Source organism: Sceloporus undulatus, chromosome 10, assembly GCF_019175285.1.
Source record: "Sceloporus undulatus isolate JIND9_A2432 ecotype Alabama chromosome 10, SceUnd_v1.1, whole genome shotgun sequence".
NCBI classification, from domain to species: domain Eukaryota; kingdom Metazoa; phylum Chordata; class Lepidosauria; order Squamata; family Phrynosomatidae; genus Sceloporus; species Sceloporus undulatus.
This window is the reverse complement of record NC_056531.1, coordinates 978,226-1,002,733: the sequence shown is the minus strand read 5'-3', so window position 1 is coordinate 1,002,733 and position 24,508 is coordinate 978,226. Positions and strand designations below refer to the sequence as shown.

At 43.3% G+C, this 24,508-nt stretch overlaps 2 protein-coding genes across 3 annotated transcripts in view; both read left to right on the top strand.

Moving 5' to 3' along the window:
- The window catches only part of SPPL3 (signal peptide peptidase like 3), a 32,328-nt gene extending 7,953 nt beyond the window's left edge, over positions 1-24,375 (top strand). Inside the window, exons 2-12 of one of the 2 annotated variants that reach the window (XM_042442000.1) lie at positions 12,805-12,882; positions 13,494-13,656; positions 14,511-14,599; positions 15,384-15,503; positions 16,217-16,295; positions 16,862-16,974; positions 17,466-17,572; positions 19,842-20,005; positions 20,268-20,467; positions 21,894-22,003; positions 22,797-24,375. In XM_042442000.1, coding sequence (XP_042297934.1) covers positions 12,870-12,882; positions 13,494-13,656; positions 14,511-14,599; positions 15,384-15,503; positions 16,217-16,295; positions 16,862-16,974; positions 17,466-17,572; positions 19,842-20,005; positions 20,268-20,467; positions 21,894-22,003; positions 22,797-22,868 — 1,230 coding nt within the window. In that variant the 5' untranslated portion in view covers positions 12,805-12,869 and the 3' untranslated portion in view covers positions 22,869-24,375. The remainder of the gene's footprint in view (positions 1-12,804; positions 12,883-13,493; positions 13,657-14,510; positions 14,600-15,383; positions 15,504-16,216; positions 16,296-16,861; positions 16,975-17,465; positions 17,573-19,841; positions 20,006-20,267; positions 20,468-21,893; positions 22,004-22,796) is intronic. The other variant, XM_042442001.1, reaches the window with a different exon arrangement.
- Positions 18,833-19,835, top strand: LOC121916670. The gene is made up of 2 exons (XM_042442002.1): positions 18,833-19,478; positions 19,525-19,835. Exons 1-2 carry the CDS (start codon positions 18,862-18,864, stop codon positions 19,538-19,540), a joined length of 633 nt encoding a protein of 210 aa, XP_042297936.1. The 5' UTR covers positions 18,833-18,861; the 3' UTR covers positions 19,541-19,835.
- Positions 24,376-24,508: the final 133 nt, after the last annotated feature.

Sequence of the window (24,508 nt, the reverse complement as noted above, 5' to 3'; positions counted from 1 at the left end):
CACAATTACTATTTTGCTTGACCATTTTACCAGATGAAGCCTTCTAAGTAACTTGAAAAATTGCACAGTACTTTGGATTTTTGAGTTTGACCAATAAAAGTATTACATGAATAAGGATTTTAGCCTTTTCCTTTGGATTGACATGGTTTACCTTTGCTTGCAGATCGGCTGTGATTTCCCATTATGTCTGAACCAAGCCTGTGCATGAAATAGATGTGGTAACTTGTAGCTATGCTCATAACTGGTTTAAGGGTCATGTGTTTGTCAAGCTACTGAACTGTCTTCTGTTTCACTGTAGTTTAACTCATTTTCTTAGTTTGATGCTCTTAATTGTTTGTAAGCCGCTAGGAGAGTCCATTTGCAAGCTAGCTTCATGGATTAAGTTTTCAGATAAGTAAATAATGAATCCGTCCTTTGAATTGGAGTACACTCATTGAATATTATTTTATTGAATTAATTGCTCTTCATAGGCTTAGATATTCTTCGGTTTGCTCTTCAGAGGCATTTTCTTCTCCTTTTAAACATACAAAGGTGCTTCAGGTTCTGTTTTTACTGTAATATACTAAAAGCTGGTCCTGAATTTTTAATCTCAGGAGGATTAACTCTTCAGTAGTCTGTGCACATTGAGAGAAGATCAAGAGAAGTGTTCACGGGGATTTACATTGCTTTTAAATATTCAGTAGATTAATAGGGATTAAATTCTTCTTGTATTGGTCCAAATAGGCCTCGGAAGAATTGGTAATTCACTTTCACCTGGACGTGTCTAAGTCTCCTTTGTGCTGTGCAAAGGAAGTCAAATTTAAAAACCTAGTTTCTGATTTGAGGCCTTTGTTTTCTTGCTTGCTTTTTCCTCTTAACTTCCAAAATATGTGTTAGCATGGTTAAGCTTGATCCCAGAGTTGTACAACTGTTTGCACAATGGGCACTACGTCTTTGAGAACCCTATTCTCTTGCATTAGTATTATTAAAATGCAGTGGTGATTTCAGTGCAAAAGGATAGTGAGGTGGGCTTTTAGTACTATATACAGAATGTGAGAAAAATGCAGTACATTGATTTTAGTGATCTATAATACAGTCGTCCCTCAGTGTCCGTGGATTCTTTATGCACGGATTCAACCATCCATGGCTTGAAAATATGTCCAATTTTCTGTTCAGCACGATTCCTAAAAAGCAGATTAAAAATAACGAAAATGGATCAAAATGCAAAACCAGTATAGAAATAAGTGGGAAGAGATTTACCATTTTAACATAACGTCGAAATATTGATCATAATGGTTTCTCCTCAGAAGGGAACCATGGAAGGGCCCTAATCTCTCGGTGGCCTTCACCTTACCTAGCCTTCAGTGAAAGAGTTACACGGAGCAAGGGCTTCCCAGGGCAGACAAAGAGAGTCCTGATAACATAGCCTACATGTGCCACCTTGGCATGGACTGTTGGTGCTTGCTGAGTTGCAAATAAGAAGCCGTCAGAAGCCTAAGCTGGGATGACTCACCGCACAGTCAGATTGAGACACTCTATAGAGGAGCTGGGTTTACAGGTTAGTAGAGAGACAGAGATTCAAGGTGAGATTAAACTGATTGATTCTGTGTAACGCCTTCAGAAAGAAATGTGAAATGTAAAATGTTAAGTGACCCTCTCTAAATATTGTTGGACAGTAGATCCAGTCATCCCTCACTGTAGGCTATGTTGGGGGTGGCAGTCCAGCAACACCCAAAGGGCCATAAGGTGCTTGCCCCTGCTTCGTAGCATGCTCCAGAACATATTTCTTGATGCTGGGCTGCATCTACACCTTCTTTTTACCCTACATACAAGTAACTGGCTGGTTTAGGCACAGTGCATGTACACTCAGAGTCTGTTTCACTCTGTTTTCCTTTTCTTTTAGTTGGCCATGTCCTTTAAATAACATTGAGAAGGTTAAGAAATACATTGGTCTGCCTTACAAATACTGTAGACCTATTGTATCATGTGTGTACATTGATTAAAATGAGTATGAATATGTACACCAGGCTTGCTTGGATGGTGTACAGGTTAGGTAGGATTCCATTGTATAAGTAGTGATGATATCCGTGAGTGGGTGTGAGTGGTAGTTTACTTAATATTACAGTCATTTCAGCATGTATTCCTAAGGACCTGTGTGTTTCTTTGGAAGCTGATCAGGGTGGCATTGTTCCGTTTGGATTTTCAGATGGTTTGCCTATATGCAGAAGTGAAGAACATGTAGACTTTTCCAGAGTAACAGTGAAGTGAAGGAGAGGCTGAAATCCAAAACACTGCAGAGATAATCCCGTTTGAGATTACTTTAACTGTCCTGGCTCAGTGCTAGGGAATTCTGGGAAGTGTAGTTTTGTGAGACATTTAGCCTTCTCTGTCACAGAGCTCTGGTGCCGCAATAACCCACAGTTCCCAGGATTCCCTAATACTGAGCCCCTGCAGTTAAAGTGGTCTCAGACTGGATTATTTCTGCCGTGTGTTTTGTACCTAAGTCTCAGGATGTAAAAAAACAAGACTCTTTTCCCTATAAGAAATAAGTCCAGTAGGGACAATTCAGATGTATAACAATTTGAGCCAAGACATGAACTAAACAAGTCCACACATACACATCGTATGTTAGCGTACACGTAAAATGGAAACTGAAAATTAATACATTGGACCCAATAAAAATGCACGCATTGCAAACAGGAAGCTCTAGTCAATCAAGATACTTCATTGGGTTGCTATAGTATAAATCATCATCTGTGGATGGCAGCATTTCACAACTGATTGTGTATCTAAACCTATGCCAGTGCATGCCCCTTTTGTGCAACAGCAAATGCTGATTGGATAGTGATAGTCAAGGAACTTCCGGATCAAGCGTTATTTTCAATCTATGTCTCCAACAGGATGCTAGCTTCCATGTAATTAATAATTACTGTATATTAAACAAATTTAAAATCAGTCTTCTGGGATTTTACATAGATGTGTCTCCAGATCTTCCCAGTGGCAGGTGATAGTGTTGGAAGTAGGAGGCGAAGCATTATATTCTTGTTGGGGTGGTGGTGATATATCAGTGCCATAGCAGGTTGGCAGCAGACAACGAAACTTCAGTGTTTCTTTTTTAACTGAATCCTAAAGCAGAGAAATAAAATATTTGTTCATTCAGAGTGAAGTCCCAACTTTCAGTCTCCAGCTTGTCAGTCCATGAACTATTTGCTGCCATTCTGCAGCAAGGAAGACATACAGTTGTAGCCAAATGGGCACAATGGTACTCATCCCGGCACACTGGGGGGAGCCTACCAGTCTCCTGTATCAAAGAGCCTGAAATGCACTGATCTATATGATGGAGTGGCAAATGTAAATAGTCCAAGTGGCCCTCCCTGAAGACCCCTTGCCAGCTGGACTGTTCGTGCAAGTTTTGGAACATGACCCACAGATAGTTGGGTTTTGTGTGTGTTTGTGTGTGTTTTTTCCTGCCCTGGGGTCCTGCCCTGGAGATCTGTGGATGTTCAGTGAACTTCCATTTTGTGCGGGGGCTTTGGTGGCCACCTGTTGGCTGCCCTTTTCCCATTCCTGTCCTAGGTAGACTTTAAGTGCGCTAGATGTTTCATTTATGTATAATTTGTTGCAAGGACAGCTAAAAACAAATCATAGAGCAGGTGTTAAAAGCCAAAAGGTATTTCAAAGTATATGTTCTCTGGGTGTTGTAATTCACAGAGTCTGTCGCCTTAAGTGTATTTACTGTAGGCATAATACCAACAATGGATGGCTGCTACAGGTTGTGGCTTCTAGTTGTTTCCAAATCTATCACATGGCATGTCTTTGTGAAATAGGGAACAAAAAGATTTCGTCTCCAATGTAGTTCTTAAATCTGTTTGTCAAATGAACTGAGAAATGGAAACCAAGACCAAGAATTGTGATGCTCTCATACTGTACATAGTCTTAGACAAAGGTCTTCCTCATACTTAGTTTTTAGAAACAATTTGGGGGTATGAAATATGTGAGCACCTTGTCTGAAAACATTTTATTCAGAAGAGTAAAAGAAAATTCTTTCCGGTTTTCCAGAAAAACAAGACTTTGGAGAAAAAAGCCTGAATGTTGACATTATTTTCTTGAGCCTTAACATCTCTAGTAAAGTGCTAGAGTATTGTATTGTAGTTTGTTGTGACACCAGAGTTCTCTGATAGAGATGACGAAATGTCTCACAAAACTACAGTTCTCACAATTCCATAGCATTGAGCCATGGCAGTCAAAGTGATGTTAAACTGGATTGTTTCTGCAGCATGGATGCAGCCATTGATACGGTTTGATCATTTTCTTTTGGAGCCTTTGTTTTTTCCCTCCCACAAAACATTATAGGGCTTCAGGTGAGAACCAGTTTCATAGTGTTGTTTTTAGCTAATAGTTGATAACTGTTTTTATTCACTGCCTTTAAGTGACTTGTAGTACCAGTGACCTTTGAATACGAGAGAGCTTTTATCCATCCTGCAGCCTCTTTGAGTTGAGGGGTTCCTGAAATTTTACAATGAATGAATCAAATTACTGTCTTGAGATGATGACAATAAAATTAAGTTAGCATACTCACCTTAGTCTGCTTTTCAGAAGGAAGAGCCTATCAAGAAATCCAAACTCTTACACTTTTCCATCAAAATGATTAAAAGCCTGCCTTTTGTCAGAGCACCGCATGCTTTCCCATTGTACGTTGCATTTTTTCAGCTACCTATTTGTGAGATTGTAATGCTTCCCTTGTGATTAGATAAGCTGTCAGTTGTCTTCCATCATATGTTCTGAAAAATGGAAGCCTGCCAGTATCAAGCCTAGACTACTACAAAGAGCTCCAGTTTTTGAAGACAGTGGTCCAGAATCAAAGCAGGCACATCATCTCTTCAGATGCATTTGATCATGCTGTTGAGCAAATTTACTGTAAAAGATTCAAAATGAAAATTTGACTTGACTGGAATAACTTACTAGTCGTGTCTAACACATTTGTTCTGATGCTTGTAAAGGGCAAATTGCCAGGTTAGTTAAAAATTAAGTCCTTCCTTTTCAGCAGGGTAGGAGTCCCTTCCCATCTTAGCAAGAGTTGCCATTCAGGAGAAAACTTATTTGTTGTCCCCTGCATCATGGCCAGCACCTGATAATGTCTTGTAAGAAATGTCCTACAGCCTTCAGCAACTATCTCATAATGCAGAATAAGCGATGTCTAGAGAGACTGTATCATTAGTACAATGGTTTGCATGAAAAACAGCTGAATAATGTTTTCTTTGGCCAGCCTGCATGCACCTGAGGCGGAAACGGTAGACTTGGGTGGTGGTAATATCAAAGCTGGAACATGGCAACCTAACTGAAAGGTCTTGACAGTAGGGCCATAATTGGTACAGAAATGGTACCCCATGCGAAGTAAACAGGTGGCAAAACAAAGGCCGTCCGCACAGCCATGCAGCTGAGAGTGGTTCTGTCCTGAGCATACAGGTTTGCAAGTGTATTTTGATCAAAGGAATAACACCAGCAGCTGGAGTCAGACAAGTAAAAAAGGCTCCTGTGTGGTACAGAACATCCTTCAAAACAGCTGAGGAGCAGGAGGATTGGTAATGTCTGATTTATCAAGCAAAGGCAAGGAATTAAGGCTTGACCTAATAGTGAAATGGAACACCACTGTTGGAGTCCAAAAATGTAGAACTGTCTGGAAAAAAATGCCTAGCACTGCTAAGGTAGCAGATAGAATTGGGCGAACGCTGAGCAGCAAGAGAAAAAGGTTAAATTCAGAAAATTAAAAACAAATCCAAGATGTGGCCACAGCTCTTTGTTGGCAAAACTATTCCTAGATTTAAAGAGAGACTCAAACCATACCTAAACACATAAAGAACTGCAATTCCCAGATACATATGGGAGAAAGACCTCATAGGAACATAGGAAACTGCTTTATACTGAGTGAGGGCACTGGTCCATCTAACCCAGTATTGCCAAAGAATGACAGTAAATGTCCACAAGACAAAATTTATTTGATTATGTCTCTAATGTTAGTGAAACCAAAATGTATGTTTAGACATTAGCGCGTTCATTTCAATACTTCCCTCCAGAAAACACTAGAGGGAGAAGAATGAATTTGCCTTATGTTAATAAAACTATGAACTATTAGTTGTAGCTCTTATCAGAATCCAGGGCAATTTCCTGGCACCGTATCCCTTTTGAAGCAGTGGGGCAGTCTTCCCAGATTGCCGATAAATCGGTCCAGAATTTCTTGTGCAAGGGAGCGTTAATTTGATTCGCTGTACAGACTTAGAAAAGAGCCATGCCAAAAGCGATTTGGATCACACGGCGGCAGACGTTCGGGTGTCTACTGTGTATTATGTGGTGACTTTACGACTTTTGCCTTGTCCTGGAGTCCTCGGCCTTGCTGGAAATAAACAGCTAAAAATAAAACGGACAACAAAGGAACCAGACCAAAATCTAAGAATAGAAAGCAAGAAGTAGTGGTTGTGGTGGAAAAGCCTTCAGCTTTGCGATGACAAGATATCACTGTTTGTGTTTCTTGTGAGGCATTTTGCAAGCCATCTTACAATCCGAGTGTTGTCCAGTGGAGATTTTCCAAGTGGTTTGGGCTTCTTCATCAAGAAGGAAGGACTGAAGAGACCTTTGGAGTCCTGCTGTGACACATGTTCTAAACAACTGGAAATGGAAATAATTCAGAAAGGCTTCAGTCTTCATGCCACAAATATGGCATTTAAGTCTCAGGCTGGATCTCGAGCACTTGGGAGGTAAATTTCTTTTATTGTGGCCATAGAATGTTGACAGCAGCTGCATCCGCATTGCAGAAATTGTGCAGGTTGACACCACTTTAATGGCCATGATTCTGTGCTGTGGAATTCTGGAGGTGGTAGTGTGTTGTGGCCAGAGCTCTGAATTTTGAAGCTGTTTGGTTTGTTTTCCTCGCAGCAGGCTAAATGATTTGGTGTAAACAGCAAACTTGGCTAGCTCTGGCTTCACCCCAAATGCAAGTTCATTTATGAATTAGGAAACACTTGTCCTTGTATTGTTTCTTGGAGGCTTTGCTGAGTCAAAGCTCCTTTGTGAGACTTGACACTTCAGTCCTGCTCTGTTCTCTTGCTGTTCGTTACTAGAAGGTTTGCCCTTCTGCGTGGTTGATAATCTTATCTTTAATAACGCTTTCCACCTGTTTACCATGAACTAACAGGCTAAGTGGCCTAACTAGCCAAGATATTCCTACTACGTTGGCTGCTCTCCAGACCACTGGTGGAAAGGTCAGTTATAGGAATATGTCACACATTTTTGCTAGAAGGTGCAGCTTTGCCTTTGCGGTCTTGAAGGGCTCTCAGATGGTTACCATCTGGATCTGGTGATTCATTTGTTTTTAGTTTGTCAGTAGGATCTAGAACTTCTACTCTTGTCACAGTGCCTCAGACGCCATTCCTGAAAATATCAGCTCAGGCACCAATATCTACACTGCGTCTTCTGCAGCGAATACAGATTCAAACAATTTATTTAGCTTTCTTGCCATATTTTTCTTCTTCTTTAGCTTAGTTGTGCTCCGACAGTATAACTCCCTCCCCAAGCTGTTTCTGGTCCTGAGGTATCTCAGTAGTTGGCCTTGGTGGTTTTCGCAACATGCTCTTGGGTATCCTTTCTTGCATCCTTCATTGTCTGCTTGCATTTCCTTTGTGCAGGTAGTTTTTGTTTGCCTCCTTTTGTATAGCAAATGTGTCCAAACGTTCAGTGGCAGTTCTTTCTCTTCCTCGCAGGTCAGAATGGTTTGCGCGAAAATGGTTTCAAAGCTCCGATAAGCTGCTGTTGCTCCAGGTTTAAGCAAGTGTTGCACAACTCACAGCCCTTGGCCTTTTCTCCCTGCATGACTCCTGAAGCTGGCAAGAATCCCTCCCACATTTCCCGGCAGCCCAGTTGCTCAGCTGAGCTGCAGGAGCAGAGAACCCTAACTTCTCAGATTATTATTTTCCATCACTTATCGTTTCAGGAGACAGCCGTCTTAGTCCAGATTCCTGCCGGATAGAAGAGATTTTCTCACACACCCCACAAGACCTATATATGTCAGTGCAGTAAGCGGTATGTGTGTGTGTGCCTGCCCATGGGAATGCTTCCTCCAAGCTTGAAACATCCTTTGGGGCTGAAAAGGTGTCCAGGAGTATAGGTTCAATATTTATTTACACTTCCCTGTTTGCTATTCACAGGGTTTTAGAATACATATCAATACAATTAGTAAAATTGGGTTGGATCAGATAGATTTTCTGTCTCTGTACAAGCATTCAGAGCTTGAGTAGGTTTTGTGAACTTACTGTCCGCAGAAGGAGAGTATAGTGGGATAACTCCGTGTGCGATGCCCCAAATTCCTTGTTGGAATGACAGTAAAATTACTTGGAAATGATCAGTGAACTAAACTTGTATGTGGTCATTTTTCTAGTTCAAAATGATTCTCAGATTGGTCTTTTAGGTTTGGGTTCAGACATACCTTTCAAGTACATGGAAGCCCTGTCCCATAGAGTCGAAGAGAGAGAACTGTGCTGTGCCACACAACTCATGGGAAGCCAAGTCTGCGCCATCTGGTGGAATGATCTGGTTTTGCTGGGCAGTGCCTTCCTGAGGCCCAGCGGGCAGAATGCAAAGTTCTGTGCTGCTTGTGCATTGTGTGGGTGAAGGGGGCGGCAGTTTAGGAATGAGCATTTTCAAGCAGCAGCCCCAAGTGCTCCATGCATGGCAAACATGTCTGATCCAGAGGGAAGCTTTAAAATTACTTGTGACGTGGCATTGGAAGCCAGAGAAGCAGCATGGCGTGTGAAGACATTCGTAGGGTTGTTGGCCACGTTCTTGGAGCCACAACCAAGTTGTCAGAAGCAGAACAGAAATAATATGCTGGGCATGTAAATAGCCACTTGCTTAACTGCTTGTGGCAGCTAAGATTTGCCTTCAGGCAAGTAGAGAGGGAAGCATCTTTAAATAGGAAGGGCACTGGATTGTCTCTGTGTTTTGTCGGTATATTCCAAGCTAGCAATGGGCACAAATTACCTACATGTTGGCCTCTGGGCTAAAAATATTTGTGGGCTAGAACGTGAAGTTATTTGTAGGGTTGCAATATAGTTGACTTCAATATGGAAGGTACAGTATTTTTCCCTGAGCATACTAGTATCACATATATCAGCTGATATTGAGGCTTTCTGGTTTCAATGAGAACTGCTAGAAAAGGGGAGGTGGAATGCCTGGAAAGGCTTGTTTCATATTGAGTATCTGGCGATACGTCATTGTACAGTGTAAGGGGAGTGGAGTCTATGGGATTGTTCTCTAGGTAAAGATCTGTGGTGCTGTCTGTGACAGGCTAGGGAACTAACTACTTGGCTTGTTGTGTTTGTACACAAGAATGCCATCATTGTAGAAGACGGGAGGCTGACACCCGGAGAAGTGGCAGAACAGTGCTTGTTGTGTGTCTTTGGGTCTGCCCCTTGTGTGGGGGTGTTTCATTCTCCCTCTTAATCTGCCTCTTGCCATTGGGAAGACAACCACTCACCCAGGAGTCTTTCCTTGGAAAAGAGTACTACATTGTCAACTTTGCTTTTCATGGCTTAGACAGTCTCTGCCCAAGCAGCTATTGCTGACACCTTTTATGGGCAAGTACTTATTGCTCAGGGTGGGAAGTGAGGAATCCATTATACGTCTGGTAAGGTCACAGGACAAACTAGCCGATACAGTCTGTAGCACCAGAGTTGGGCAGGCCTCATCCTTGCTGAATCTTTCTCTCTCTCTTCTCTCCTTAAAAATACAATCAAACACTACAATTCCTATGATTTGCCAATTTGTGCCCACATTTGCCAAGTATGTGTACATGCCCAGGATCACTGGCTGTATATTTTCTGTGACTTAAAATGGTTAGATGATCCTGAGTGTGCACTTTTACTTGAATGTGCGTTTCTCCCTGGATCAGAGCAAGATCTGTCTAACCCAGTGTTAGTTGCGTTTAGGTTGTCCACCTGAATTTGATCAGTTGTCCACCTCACATTACCTTCTGCTTGGATAACTAATTGTCTTTAAGGGTGATTAACTTTTACTACATATTTTGTATTGCAAGCTGTTGAAAAAAACGTGCTTGAAAACCTATACACATTTTCATTCCGAGTCTGGCAAATGGGCTTATCACCAGTTCAGGTTCTAAGCATGTGTCTGCTTTGACTTCTTCATAAGCTATCAGTGTTGGATTGAGTGGCTAGAAGTGGACTAGAGCCAGAACCTGGTGGAGCGGTATGTGCCTCATTGCAGGGGATGTAGTCACTACATGTTTGAATGAAGCTGTGGTGAGACTATTACTGGGGGGAGAGAAATCTTGGGGAAAACGTCTCTTTGGCATCTCTTTAATGTCTTGCCATTGTGTGCCAAGTCACTTTCAACTTAGGGCAACCCTAAGATGAACCTATGACAGGGCTGTCTTGAAGACCTGACCAGGCTGACACATATCTTATTGATATCATGCCCAGATTACTGCAGTGTGCTCTATGTAGGTGTGCCTTTGTAGTATATTTGGAAATGACAGTTGATCCAAAATGCAACACCCCAATTGTCAATAGGGGCTGCGCACAGGGAGCATGTGACTCCTTGCTGAAACAGCTGCACTGACTTCCACTTTGTTTTTGAGCACAATTCAAAGTGCTGGCATCTCCCTTAAAGCCCTGAGATACCCCTCCTCCACAGGCCTGCTTATGTGTTGAGATAATCTTTGTATGACACTTTTTATGTGCTGTTTGAATTGGGGAGTATTTTTTAGTGTTTACAACCTTTTTATTGCTCTTGCATTCTGGTTTTTGGTGCCGTTTTGTATTAAATTATGAAATCCATTGGACAGATTTTATAATGGTTAAATTATGGATCTGTCATAGGCCATCTAGAAATCTCTGGAGAGAAGGCAGAGTGATATTAATCTGATTTTGTATCTATTTTGGAGTGTTTTCAGCGTGCAAAGGATTGCGGAGAAGAGGGCCACATAAATCCAGTGTTGTTCACCTTTCGGTGCCGAGGTGAAGACTGGAATCTGAGCTGGCTGCCCTGAAGTTTGACATCAAACACAGTGATGTTACATCTCAGCTGGCGTGCACATTGTTATTCTATGACTATATAGAAAAATGGCAGAAGAACTAGAAGCAGAGGCAAGAGGTCCTGTGGCATTTTAATGGATTAAGTAGCAGCAGTAGCATTCAGTCACACGGATTATGTCAAATGTAGACAAGTCTCTGCAAAGTTGCTTAACTTCCACAATTTTTACAGATCACAGGAGGAAGCTTTCCTTGAGGCAGAGTTTTGTTATGTTTTAGCAAAGAGTTTACCCATTTCAGTGAGGGCAGCCGCTCTTCCCGGTTTGTCCTAATAGCATTGCCCATCTGAGTGCCTGCCCATTCCCCATCGGAAGAACGCCTGCTTTGTCATTCCTTGCTGGGCCGCCTCCTGCATACATTTAGCCAGCCCTGCAGTTCCTCCGAAGCCCAGGTTGCCTCCGCCAGTGCCCCCCAGCGGAGCTAATACTTTTCCAGGTCACCGAAGGCTGTGTCTGTCTCAAGGGCCCAGCCTTTTTCCGAATGCCTCCCTACCGCTCACAGGTGAAACCTAACCACCCTTTCTTCCCATCTAGTTGCAGAGTCAGGAAGGCAGGTTGTCTGTCCCCCTCTGCTGAGGATTCATCTTGGAGTTGCACCACTGCGCTTTTCCAATTGAGCATCTTAGCACGCAGCATGTGAAGCAATGTTTGACTCTAGTCCGAGAATCCACATTATACAATAAAGATGTAACATTTGCAGAATTGTTGTGTGGGAGAGGGACAGGGTGGTTGTATTTTGCTTACTTTGCTTTGCAATCCACCTTGATTCCGCAAGGAAAAGGCGGAATATAAATAAATCATATTATTATATTTATATATTTTTAATTGCTGTTCACTTGTTTGGAATTGATTTGTCACTGAGTGAGTCGCCCTAGTACTGAACACTGTATACCAGTGGTGGTGGACCTATGGCATGAGTGCCAGAGGTGGCACTCAGAGCCCTTTCTGTGGACACATATGCTGTCACCCCAGCACAGAGTTTGCCATAGTTTGTTACTAGAAAGCCAGAGGGACATGGCACTTTGTGATAGTGGGTTTTCAATTGCTATTTGGGCACTCGGTCTCTAAAACATTTGCCATCACTGCTGTATACACTTTTTCCCTGAATGTCTTGTGCAAACCTATCAGTGCCTTTGTGGTCTCAGGCCCTTATCTTAAATCTAAATAGAAATATGGTTCTAAGCTGTTTAAAAGTATTTTATGTTGTTTACATTGTGCTATATACTTTTAGAGCATTTGAATTTTTTTTAAAAAGCTGCTCCTCTTTTAAATAGCATTCAAAGATATCTATGTTAGTCTGTGGAATAAATAGGTAGAGAGATCTTGCAGCACCTTTGAGACTCACTGAAAGAATGAAGTTGGCAGCATGAGCTTTTGTAGACTCCGGTCTACTTCCTCAGATGCATTTGGTGCACCTCTTTTACATAGATTTTGTTAGATGCTGCCCTGAGATCTTATGGTATAGGGCAAGAAATAATACACACACACGCCGCCATATTAGTGCACAAATGTGCACAAATGTTTTATGCACTAAGTGCCTCTGTAAATGGATAGAACGTTGAGAAAATGAATGGGTACAGCTGACTGGGATACTTTAAGCGTTGCATTTCCATTTATGTTTTATTGGGTGCCTTATGAACTTTGACTAGCTCTAGAATTATTTTATAGATTTAGTGGGAATGTTTTTCTTTTTGTAATGTATTCTCCTTCTCTGTCTTCCATTTCAGGGCTTACTCCCTTGTGGATTCCAGTCAAGTATCTACGTTCCTGATTTCCATTCTCCTCATAGTGTATGGCAGCTTCAGGTAAGGTTATTGTCTATGGTATATATAGCTCCAGTTACAGACAGCTGCATGCATGTTTATGCCATGTTCTCTGACGGTATGCTTTATGGAAAAGGAAGGAGAGATAGAAGGTATCCCATGTTTTCTTTTCTTGGCAACTGCATGGGGAAGGGTTGAAACAGCAGTTGCTTCCATCGTGACTTATTTAAAAGTGAAGACTGGGGCATTTGGCAGGCTTTGCTTGAAGACTCTCCAGTCTCACACAGCTGTCTCAAAGCAACCCTGAAAGTTAGAAAGCTTTGTCTCTTCTCATGTTTAATGTGGTCCAGGAGGACGGAGTGATGGTTTCTGGAATTTGTAAAGAGAACAAGTAGAAGGAAAGCCTCCAGAACTGCCACGGAAGACTTGTATTATTTTTAGAAAAATTCCTGTTCCATTTTAAACTTCCTGCTTTTTTCAAAGTGATTTTTCCTTTTTGTACGCCATCACAGAGACCTTGTTCTTTCTTTCGTTATGGAAGGGAGAAAAATACTGTTGAAAGATTCCATAAACTTACAGCACCTCAAGATGTTTCCCTTCTTTTTATAATTTTTGGTTGTTTTGTCTTGTTTTGTTTTTTGGTGGTCTAAAAGGCTGTGTCTTTCTAAGCCTCCGTTGCCATCCTCCTAGTGACAGCGCTGCTAAAAAACCTCTAGCTGGACACAGGACAAGAAGGAAAAAAGGGGCTGGGACTTTGGAAAAAGGAGCTTCTTTTTCAGAAGCTGAGTTATGTCTGTATTCCTGTTGGAAAGCAAGGTAAAGTGAGCGTTCGCCCTTCTGCTGTAGTGCATCTGCTTTTCCAGTGTGGTTCTGCACACTGATCTGTCCCATATGAGACCAGACAGGAGGCCTCAAGCAACAACTCTCTGGTGAAGCACTCTTTGGGACCTCTGCACCATGTGAAGCTCTATAGGGTCCATCTTGTATGTCCCCTTTCATACAAGGCGAGGTAGGTTTGGAAAGCAAGATAGAATCGTCCTAGTGATAGTCAAAACATTTTTTTCCAGCGATGTTCCACTTATAGATTTCCTTCTGGCGCTCAAGTTGTACTCTTTTTTCAAGCAACCAAAAAACAGTTCCTTCCTATCAGATTGGCTTTAATGTTGCTTTTATAAGCTGATGGTTTTGCTTTGTATTCTGTGCATTTGCCTTGGAAAATGTCTTTTGAAAGCCAGGATACAAATCTTATTAAATTAATAAATAAATAATCTGCTGTGCTTTCTCATCTTGTTTTTAGACAGCCGTTGAAGATGAAGTCTTTTTATTCCAATGAGCTTTTAATGTTTAGTTATTGGGTTGTGTTTAAGGATATATTTTTATTGACTGATGCTGTTAGTTTGTTCTTAGGATTGCTGCTTTTAAGTTGTGTGGCTACTCTTTCATTATCTTGTGTGTTGTTGTTTTTTAAAAATTGCATTTTGGGTTGCGTTTATTGTTTCGTTTTTTGGAAGCGCTTGAAATGTTCTGCTGAAAGGCAAATAACGATAATAAATCTTTTGAGCTGCCTCCAAGGAACGCTTGCTAAATGCTGCATTAAAGGATATCAAAGCTATGAATTGAGCTACTGGAAAGTAGATAACTTTATGCGCTGGTGTGCTTGTCACCTGCAGGTCCCTCAATATGGACTTTGAGAATCAAGACAAAGAAAAGGACAGCAGCAGCTCAGCTGGGCCCTTCAATGGCAACAGCACAAACAACAGTAAGGAGGTCTCGATCGGTGGGCTAGGTTTGAGTAGTAAGGAGGTGGTCATTCTTGGGATATATAGCACTGTCTTCTAGGCTTGTGTTTGGGCCAGGCCACTCCCCACAGCTGCTTTTAGCATGACAACTTCCTGAGGGGTCAACACATAACTTGGCTGCCCTGCTCTGTTCCACCAAAATGAATGCAAGTGGTGATAGTATGTATTCTAGTGAAAATGTGAGACTGGTGCTCCAAAATTGTTATGAAAAGAGGGATGACTAAACCTGTTGCCTTTTTGTTCTGCGTTCACCGATCCACTTCACTGTCTCCTCTTGACCACTCACAAAATGATTTTTTTTCCTTACGGTGTTCATTTCCCCCACCTCAGTATATGATGTTACATCTGTTTATCTATACAAGGTGCACTACATGTATTGCTGCCACTACTTCTGTTGACTTTTCTGTGCCAGCTACAGACTGCCAATGCAGTCTTACACAACTTTACCCAAAAGTAAGCCCCCCAAATAGTCAGTGAGGCTTATTCTCTTTTTAAGCCTGTTTAAGATTGCAGTTTGAGAGACTGGTACAAGCTCAAATGTAAGTACATGCAGCCCATAGATATAGGGCTTGCTTTGTGTTTTGGAAAATCCTAGGGAGGATGATTTTGGGGAATTCCCGTCCTCCTTGTCTCCCAGTCAGCTCCATTCTCACCACTGAGGGAAAAACATTTAAACATGTTGGTAGTGTGCTCTGTGATAATGTATAATAATTGTGCTTTCGTTTTTAAAAAACAATCCAACAGGTATCCAGACGATTGACTCAACACAGGCGTTGTTCCTTCCCATTGGTGCATCTGTGTCTCTCTTAGTCATGTTCTTCTTCTTTGACTCGGTTCAAGTTGTCTTTACAATATGTACAGCAGGTGACTCTCTTTACCTCATGCTTCCTTGTCTTACATGGCAACCAGGATGGCTACTAGCCATTAAGTTGCATTTCTGAATTAGCTGTTTAAAGGCCTGATTAGCCTCAGATGTATATTTCCAGGCTGATTGAATAAATGTATTCAAAGCTATGCAGCTCCCAGATCTTACCGAGAGAGATCTCGTTGTTTCAAAGTTATGATTGCCTCAGCTTCAGGCATTTTCTTTTCTCTTTCCAAGTTGATGAGTAGTTTTTCACAGCTGTCTGGAGATGAATATTAACACTGGCATTTGATCTATGAAATATGTGCCTCCCCTGCCCCTGAATTGCTAGTGGGCATTAGGATCTTGGAAATGTGCCCCTTGCCAGTAGAGCGGGCTTCCACCAGCAAGGGCCTTATGCCATGGCTGCAGAAAGCTCCATGAGAATGGGGACAACTGTCAGTGATTCTCTTGCTGGAGGTAGCAACTGCAAGTCCCTGAAACGGTGTTTTGGGGGGCAAAAATATGGGGGAGGATGGCAGCAGGAACAGTGAGATGTGCGGCCCCTGAAAAAAGGCATCCATGCATGTAAGAGACACCTAAACATGTATCTGTCCCTAAGTGAATTCCAAACAATTTGTGTTTAATATCCTTGACTGGGCTGGTGTTTTTACAACTTTGAAAATGGGGTCTGCCCTAATAACTGACTTTTTCTCTCTCTCCGTTTTTCTAGTCCTTGCAACAATAGCCTTTGCTTTCCTTCTGCTCCCAATGTGCCAGTATTTAACACGCCCCTGTTCACCTCAAAACAAGTAAGGTGCTAAATAATATTGTTTTTCTTCTTCACAGTGCAAAGAGCCTGTTTATTCCACAACAGAGAACTTTAGTCTTGGTAGCGGGGCAGTTTGGGCTGAGCCTTGGCCTTGTTTTCCACACCAGAGTTTTTGTTCTTGAGGTGGAAAGAGATACACACCTGGCCCTGTCCTGCTTTTCTGGAGAACTAGTGCGGTTGGATTGCGCATCACTAGACTGGCTCTCAGATCTTGTAGGGAACAGAGAGAGAGTAGCCCATCTTGTTACCATGAGTTGGGGTTAACACTTTCTTTTGTAAGAAATGATGTTTATGAAGTCCCTTCTGTGGAACTATTTCCCACCATGGCCTGACTTCAAAGCATCTGAAATAACTCTTTCAGCCTATTTTAGGATCTTTGCAGATCAACTTGATCTGAGAAGAATCCTGAATTTTTGACTTCGGTCATTTCCAGTGAGAAAAGCTTGGTTGCTTTGACTGTTCTGGAGCTCCAGAATCCAGTCTGCCTGTATTTTCTCCGTTCCTCATTTTAAAAGAGAATCTTAAACATGCCGCGATCTTTTTCAGGATATCTTTTGGCTGCTGTGGGCGTTTCACGGCTGCTGAGCTGCTCTCCTTCTCGCTCTCTGTCATGCTTGTCCTGATCTGGGTCTTAACTGGGCATTGGCTCCTCATGGATGGTAAGTGCTGGCGATATGGATTGGGTTATTTGCTCATATCAGTGGAGTGCTTCCGTGCGCTGCTTCTCCAATCAGATGATCTGAGCCTTAGGAAAGTACTGGGTACACCAGCAGTTCCAAATGTTTTACTGGGGTAATCTCATTGTTTTATTTACACCATCACTCCTACCGTCATGTGTGGGATTTTCTGGATTCAGGAGCTAAGTGAGGTTACTTAGCTCAGTGGGCTTGGGTCCCTACATGGGGGCACCTGCGATGTACCAGTGAGCACTCTTAGCTGGAAGACAAGCATGAAGAGTTGGCAAGGGTGGCAAGGTGTTGAGGGCTGCAAAACCAGCTAAACTTTGCTCCCCCTTGCTTTAAGTCCAAGAAATCTTGCCACTCTATTAAAAGTTTGGGTACAGTTGTCAGTCTACAGTCATAATTTTGTTTTCCAGTAAGTGTAGACATTCCTAGTGATCCAGCTGTGTTGTTGCATTTCTGTTTTGTAGCTTTGGCCATGGGCCTATGCGTTGCAATGATTGCTTTTGTCCGGTTGCCGAGCCTCAAGGTTTCTTGTCTGCTGCTCTCAGGCCTATTAATTTATGATGTCTTCTGGGTGAGTTGCTAATTTTTGTGCATATCCCTATGGCCAGGTGCAAAGCATTATTATGATCTTGGAGATGGGCTTTTTGGAGGTGTTTTGAAATCATTGGATGCAGTGTAATACATGTGCAGGCAGCACACTTTTTTATGGCTGCATCTGTCAGGGAATGATTTTTAGAAAAGCCATTGCCTTGCATGAAATTATGCTGTCTTACTTCCTTCTATGTCATTCTGTGACCTTCTCAAGGTTTCTTCCACATGGGAAACTGATTCAGGAGAGCCCCTGTTCAGAATACAGACCTTAGCACACCTTAGCTTGGCCTAACCAAAGAGCCTCCAGGCTTCTTGGGAGACTCATTTGTTTGTTGAGTGTGTTTATAGACTGCTTTTCAACAGAGATTTCTTAAAGTGGTAAAAGAGAGTGCAATTGGACTACCTTTAAATGTTTTGCTTCTACGTTTGCCTTGTTTCATTTGCACTTTTCCTTGAGTTTTGGGTGCCACACTGACCAGATGACACAGCCAAATACTGATACTCACTACCCTTCTTAAAAGTTTCTTTTTGATTTTGGTTTCAAGTGCATTTGCAAACAACAGTGCACCCTTCCCTGCAGAGTTACTTCAGGGAATACCATTAATTATCACAGTCCTACACATCTTCCACTTCACATGGTTACATCAAGTCCAGACACAACTCCTGTGTCTCTTTTCCAGTTGTGAATCATTGTGTCATGATGCAGATTATCTGGCTGCCACATCTGTGAGTCCATCGATTGCCAGGGTTGATTTAGCTACTCTGGTTGGCTAGGCTTTCCTCATTTTCCTCACCATTGCATATGTATCCCTCCTGAAGCTGCATGCTCAGTGGAAGAGGACAACCTTCCCAGCTAGAAGGAATATACCATTCTTCAACCAAGGGTATACTAGAGCTGCTCTTCCCTGCTAGAACCTCCATAAAGATCAAGATATGTTGTGCTCTTGATGGAACTTCTGGGGAGAAAACTACCATATATACTCGACTATAAGTCGAGAAATTTTTGCCCCAAAATGGTGTCCAAAATTGTGGGTCGATTTATCTATGGGGCAATGTGGTACTTTGACCAAGCCTCTCCCCAGCCGGGCTACCTCTGCAAGAGATACCCCAGCTGGGGAGATGCTGGCAAGGGTGACCGATTGCCCTGCAGCCCCCGCTTGGCCCAGCCCCCCCCCAGCGAGGGGGTGGATCCGGTGCCCGCCGCCTACCCTCCCCCCGGCCCCCCCCCCCCCCCCCCCGAGAAGGGGCCTGGATGAGGAGACGCCAGGGATGGTGGCTATTGCCCTCCCCAAAGCCTCTCCTCGGCCAGGCCCCTTCCCTGGGGAAAGAGCCGGGCGGAGGAGAGGCCGGGGATGGCGATCGCCCTCCCCAAAGCCTCTCCTGGGCGAGACCCCTTCCCTTGGGAAGGAGCCTCGTTCAGGGGATGCTGAGGACGGCAATCGCCCTCCCCAAAGCCTCTCCTGGGCGAGACCCCCTTCCCTTGGGAAGGAGCCTCGCTCAGGGGATGCTGGAGACGGCAATCGCCTTCCCCAGAAGGCTCTCCTGGGCGAGACCCCTTCCCTTGGGAAGGAGCCTCGCTCAGAGGATGCTGGGAAGGGCGATCGCCTTCCCCAGAAGCCTCTACTGGGTGAGACCCATTCCCTTGGGAAGGAGCCTCGTTCAGAGGATGCTGGGGACAGCGATCGCCTTCCCCAAAGCCTCTCCTGGGTGAGACCCCTTCCCTTGGGAAAGAGCCTCGCTCAGGGGACGCTGGGAAGGATGATCGCCTTCCCCAAAAGCCTCTTTTCGGCGAGGCCCTTTCCTCAGCAAAGGGACCTGGCTGAGGAGACGCCAGGAGGATGCGCGATCACCCAAAAGCCTCTCCCTTTCTGGGCTTCTTTTGCGAGGAAAGCCCAGTGAGGGAGATGCTGAGGGGAGCACACCCTTGACTTATCCACGGGTCATATGAAAATCCATATTTTTGGCCCCAAAAGTTGACCTTGACTTATACATGAGGTCGACGTATACACAAGTATATACGGTAATGTGTGTGGGAGGGGACCTTTCCCAAGTCTTTAGTCATGCTGTTAGTGACAGTAAGAGATCTCCTTCCCTACAAGTATGTTATTCCTCACTAGGCCAAGGTGGCTGTAGATGTTAGTGTTCAAAGAAAGTAGAGTATGTTCTTCACTTGGGCAGATGGGATCAATAGCTTTCTGCTAGAGAAGCAAGCGCTATCTAGTATCATCTTCCACTTTTTCCCTCCTCAGGTGTTCTTTTCTGCCTACATCTTCAATAGCAATGTTATGGTGAAAGTGGCCACGCAACCCGCTGATAACCCCTTAGATGTTTTATCCCGGAAGCTGCACCTTGGACCAAACGTAGGTCGAGATGTCCCTCGCTTGTCACTGCCTGGCAAACTTGTATTTCCGAGGTAAGCATAAGGTTCTTTGTTCCCTTGGCCTTCACGTGACATTTTGAGGAAAGTTGGTTGTGCACAAATGCCATCTTAAAATGTGAGCCCAAGAACCTTCAGGGAAGAACTACAGGGTTGCTTTTTTGTCATCTTGGAAGCCTGCTTGCACCCTGCCTATGAAGCAGGCCAGCTCAAAGGGCCACTGTGTCAGTGTTAGAGAAGAAAAGACGGCTTGGGTAGATGCAAAATCCATTGTAAACCTTGCTCCTTTGTTTTCCAGTTCCACAGGCAGCCATTTCTCCATGCTGGGCATTGGCGATATTGTAATGCCAGGTCTTTTGCTTTGCTTTGTCCTACGTTACGACAACTATAAGAAACAAGCCAACAGTGATTCCTGTGGTACGCCAGGACCAGGGAACATCTCTGGCCGCATGCAAAAAGTCTCCTATTTTCACTGCACTCTCATTGGATACTTTGTAGGTAAGGGAAAGGGCTGTGGACAGAAATGAATGAAAGTTATGCAGTACATACCTTCTATGTGTCTGTTTTTAACTACTGTACAGTCCTGAAGGTTCTTCCATTTTCCCTAGTAGCTATTTGTTTACTTCACTGGTTAATTTTCCCCATGAAGGAATGGTAAGTGGGGCTGAGATATGCTGAGAATAGTCTTTAGATTTTTATGTAAATCGGCTAAAGAAGAATAAAAACACATCAGCCTTGCCGCCTGCTCACTCTGACATGCTGCTGATCATAATTTAGAAGTCATATATAGTCTGAAAAGGAACTCCAGGACCTACTCCATTCGATTTTACAAAGCTTTCCTGCCAGGTTGCCCACAAATTATTTTCTAGGCAATAATTAAGTGGGCAAGGCACTCTTATAAAAAGCCATGGGATAGAGAAGAAAAAAGAGTTTCAACATAATGTATTACTCAAGTCACTACGATTGAGGAAGAGGTCATGCATTATGTATTACTCAGAATGTTGTTCTTAAAGGGGATATGCTAAAAGTCTGGTATCCCAAGAAACGAGCAGGGACTGAGTTGAATCACTTCCGTTGGTAAAGACAGAAGCTTTCCTTTGGGAATGGCTGCAAAATACACCGGGTGGCATCCTGTTCATGACCTATGCAGGCGTAGGTTGCTTTTCTAGGCAAGGCACAACGGTCAAAACACTGCAACTGTTGCATACGCAGTTGTGCGCTGACAAATGTATTTTAGAGAAGTTGCCATTGTGATATGGCGTGGTCTGGTTTTCTTAAACCCAGTCTGCTATAAGGGAATCTAAATGAAGGGGAATAACTGCATGCATTTTATTTATTTATTTATTTTTACATTTACTGACTGCAAAATACATGACCATATTGCTGTATTTGTTTCTTTCACAAGTGATGCTTTTCCACAGTCCAACACTTCATGTCAACATCTTCCATGGCAAGTTTCAAAACATGCCGATGGTCTCTCTGGGAGGCTGCAGATAGGCAGAAGGTCTTCCTACAAGTTTGCCTTGACAGACCTTGAGTTCTTTGCCCTTTCCTTCAAATTGCTTTTTTGTTCTCCCCAAAAGGCAAAGAACTCAAGGGCTCTTAAGGCAAACTTGTAGGAAGGCCTTCCACCTATTTGCAGCCTACCAGAGAGACCATTTGTATGCTTTGAAATTTGCTGTGGAAAATGATGATATGAAGTGTTGGATTGTGAAAAAGCATTGTTCCACGAATTTTGTGCAAAATACCAGAGCCATGTGGGCATTGCCTATCCCTGGCTGTTTGGTTTGTGATAACCCCTTTCTCCCGAAATGGCAAGTTTCTCCAAGGGGCTGAAGCTGCACAATACGTAAATAGAGAGTCTCTACTTGGATGCACAAGCTCAGCAGGTGCTCACGTTGTCTGGTGTCTTCTCTTTTTGTAGGGCTCTTAACAGCAACAGTTGCTTCTCGCATTCACCGAGCAGCTCAGCCTGCACTGCTCTACTTGGTACCATTCACCTTATTGCCACTCCTCACTATGGCCTATTTAAAGGTAAGTTCAAAGGATGGCTGGGATTCAGGGTGAACCTTATCAGCAGAAGTTTTAGGGCAGCTTCTGTCAGACAGGTTGGAACTGTACCTTACTGCAGAGAGGTGTTTGCCACTCTCTTTATCCACTTGGCCAGTCCCTCTGGCTGCTTTTTAAAGACAACAGGGGCATATACATGGTGGCTCATACCTCCAAAAATCCTGTTCACACCCTCAGGCTGTACATATTGAGAAATATCCATTATCAGTGGACAAGCACTGGGTTTGTATCAGTGGCAGTGTCCTGGGTTGGAAGAGAGCTGACCAATTTTCTGTGTGAAATGTGCAAATTGTTTGCAGCGAGCTGTTAAATACTCTATGTTCTCTTCTTGTGGGTCAGAGCTTAAGAGCCCTTGATCGCTTGAGACAGCTCAGCTGGGCATCTCTGCGCAGATATATTAGCAGCACAAAAGAATGCATTGCAATGGCATAGGTCTTCCCAGAGGCTCTGTTTGGTTGGACCTGTTCACAATTTTCCATCAACGTTGCTCTACTTGCCATTTCACACTTTTCATTGCTGCCAGCCCCCTAGTGCACCTCCACCAGAGTTCTTTTTGTGACTTACATGCATATGCCTCTTTTTGGACAGCATGCAAGGTGCTGAGCAGATTGTAAAGCCACCTCCAAGAATAATGTGCTTAGTTGGTTAGTGAGTGAAGAGATCTGATCATAGCCTTGGCTTGGAGTTCTCTGACTTTTTCCCTCCTCTCTCAAAAGGTATATGTTCACTCCCTGCTCCTCTTGGTTCCTTTCTTTAGGGCGATCTGCGTCGCATGTGGTCTGAACCATTCCACTCCAAGTCCAGCAGCTCACGTTTCTTAGAGGTATGATGGCACAGATGGAAAGTGACCGGAACTTCTGCCTGGTCCTTTTTTTCTTTTTCTTTTTTGGCTCACAGCTTGGTTGTCCGTCCCTGAAGCTGGGCTGGTACTTGGGAGAATTTACCAGATTGTGGAAATTGTACAAATGGATTTTCTGCATCAAAGGAGGAAAGAGCAAAGGTATAGGGGGGGAAAGGGTGCTTTTCCCCTCCTGCCCTCGCTCTCTCCCTCCCTCTGTACTTGGAACTGGAGACAGTTTGCCATGGCTGCCGCTCGTCCCTTTTTCCTTCCTCTCCTCCTGTTTACGGTTGAGTGCCAGACCATCCGGTGTTTTCTGAGGAGAGGAGGAGACAGACTCGATGGGGAAAACGGCGCAGTCCTTGAGGAATTTGTGAACACTACAAGAAGAAATTGCCGCCGCACTCGGAATTTCTTGAAAAACCCCGCAAGTACTTTGGAACCGTTTTTTTCCTTCCCCCCCTTTGGACTCTGGTTTCGGAGAACCGGGACAGAAGTTGTTCTGTCACTATAATCTCTCCCCCCTCCAACTTTTCGTTGTTGACTTTATTAAATATTTTCTGTGGTGTGAGGTGACTTATTAAATCCACAGACATGGAGTAACTTCTTGCAGTACACAGTATAAAGACTTTGTTGTAACAAGTTACATTAACACCCAGATGTCATGTTGCAGTTGAATAAGGGCACGACTTTTCTACACACAGACACACATGCACGCACACACACATACATACACACATGCACATATAGAAATGTGAGATATATATCTATATATGTGTGTGTGTGTGTGTGTGTGTATATATATATATATATATATATATATATATAGGTAGATAGATATCTGTGAATGGATAACTGCAAAGGAAAAACCTGCTAGGATCATGCTTTGTAGCTCACAGGGGCTTGCTGTAATTTTTAGCATGTAGAGCAGTTTACTCTGGCATTCTTGTATATGGATCTGCAAATCCCCTGCTGTCTCTTCCCCGAACCCCATGAGTGAAGCTTCAGGTTTGTTTTTTTTAAAGGAACAAGTATAGTCTTTTGTACTGAGTGTACTCCTGGATTTTATGGGATGATTTGATTTTTCAATCAGTGTAGCAAACCTAGTGGAGGGAAAAAGCTGAAGCGCTTTGCCTCCAGCCCCCCTTTTTCTTTGTGGGTTTATTTTTTAAAACACATAACTTATCCATTACAGGTTTTTAGTCGCTCCTTTCTGGACCCTGTGCATGTATTATAGCAGCCGTTGTCTTTGTGTGTTCTGATCATAGTAATGTATGACTTGTAAATACATTTTTTTCTATTTTCTATTTTTTGTAATATTTTTTTTGGCATTGTTTCATGAGTGTGCTGTATCCCCCCCCCCCCGATTCACCGACGTTTAAAAAAAAGAGAGCGAGAAGAGCGAGCAAGTGGGAACGCTGTCCTACGCTGTTGTGATCGGTCAAAGTTTATGACGACTGCTTTGTACCTCTTAAAACGTGGACTTTTCTAAACCCATTGTCCTGGTGGTGTTATTTTCCATGCAAAAGAGCAACTGGTTTTCGGAGGTTCCGAGGGGGAGCGTTGATCCCTCAACAAATAGACGTTTCCGTTTTGCAAACTGGTTTCAAAGCCTGCCCCTATTAGAGTAG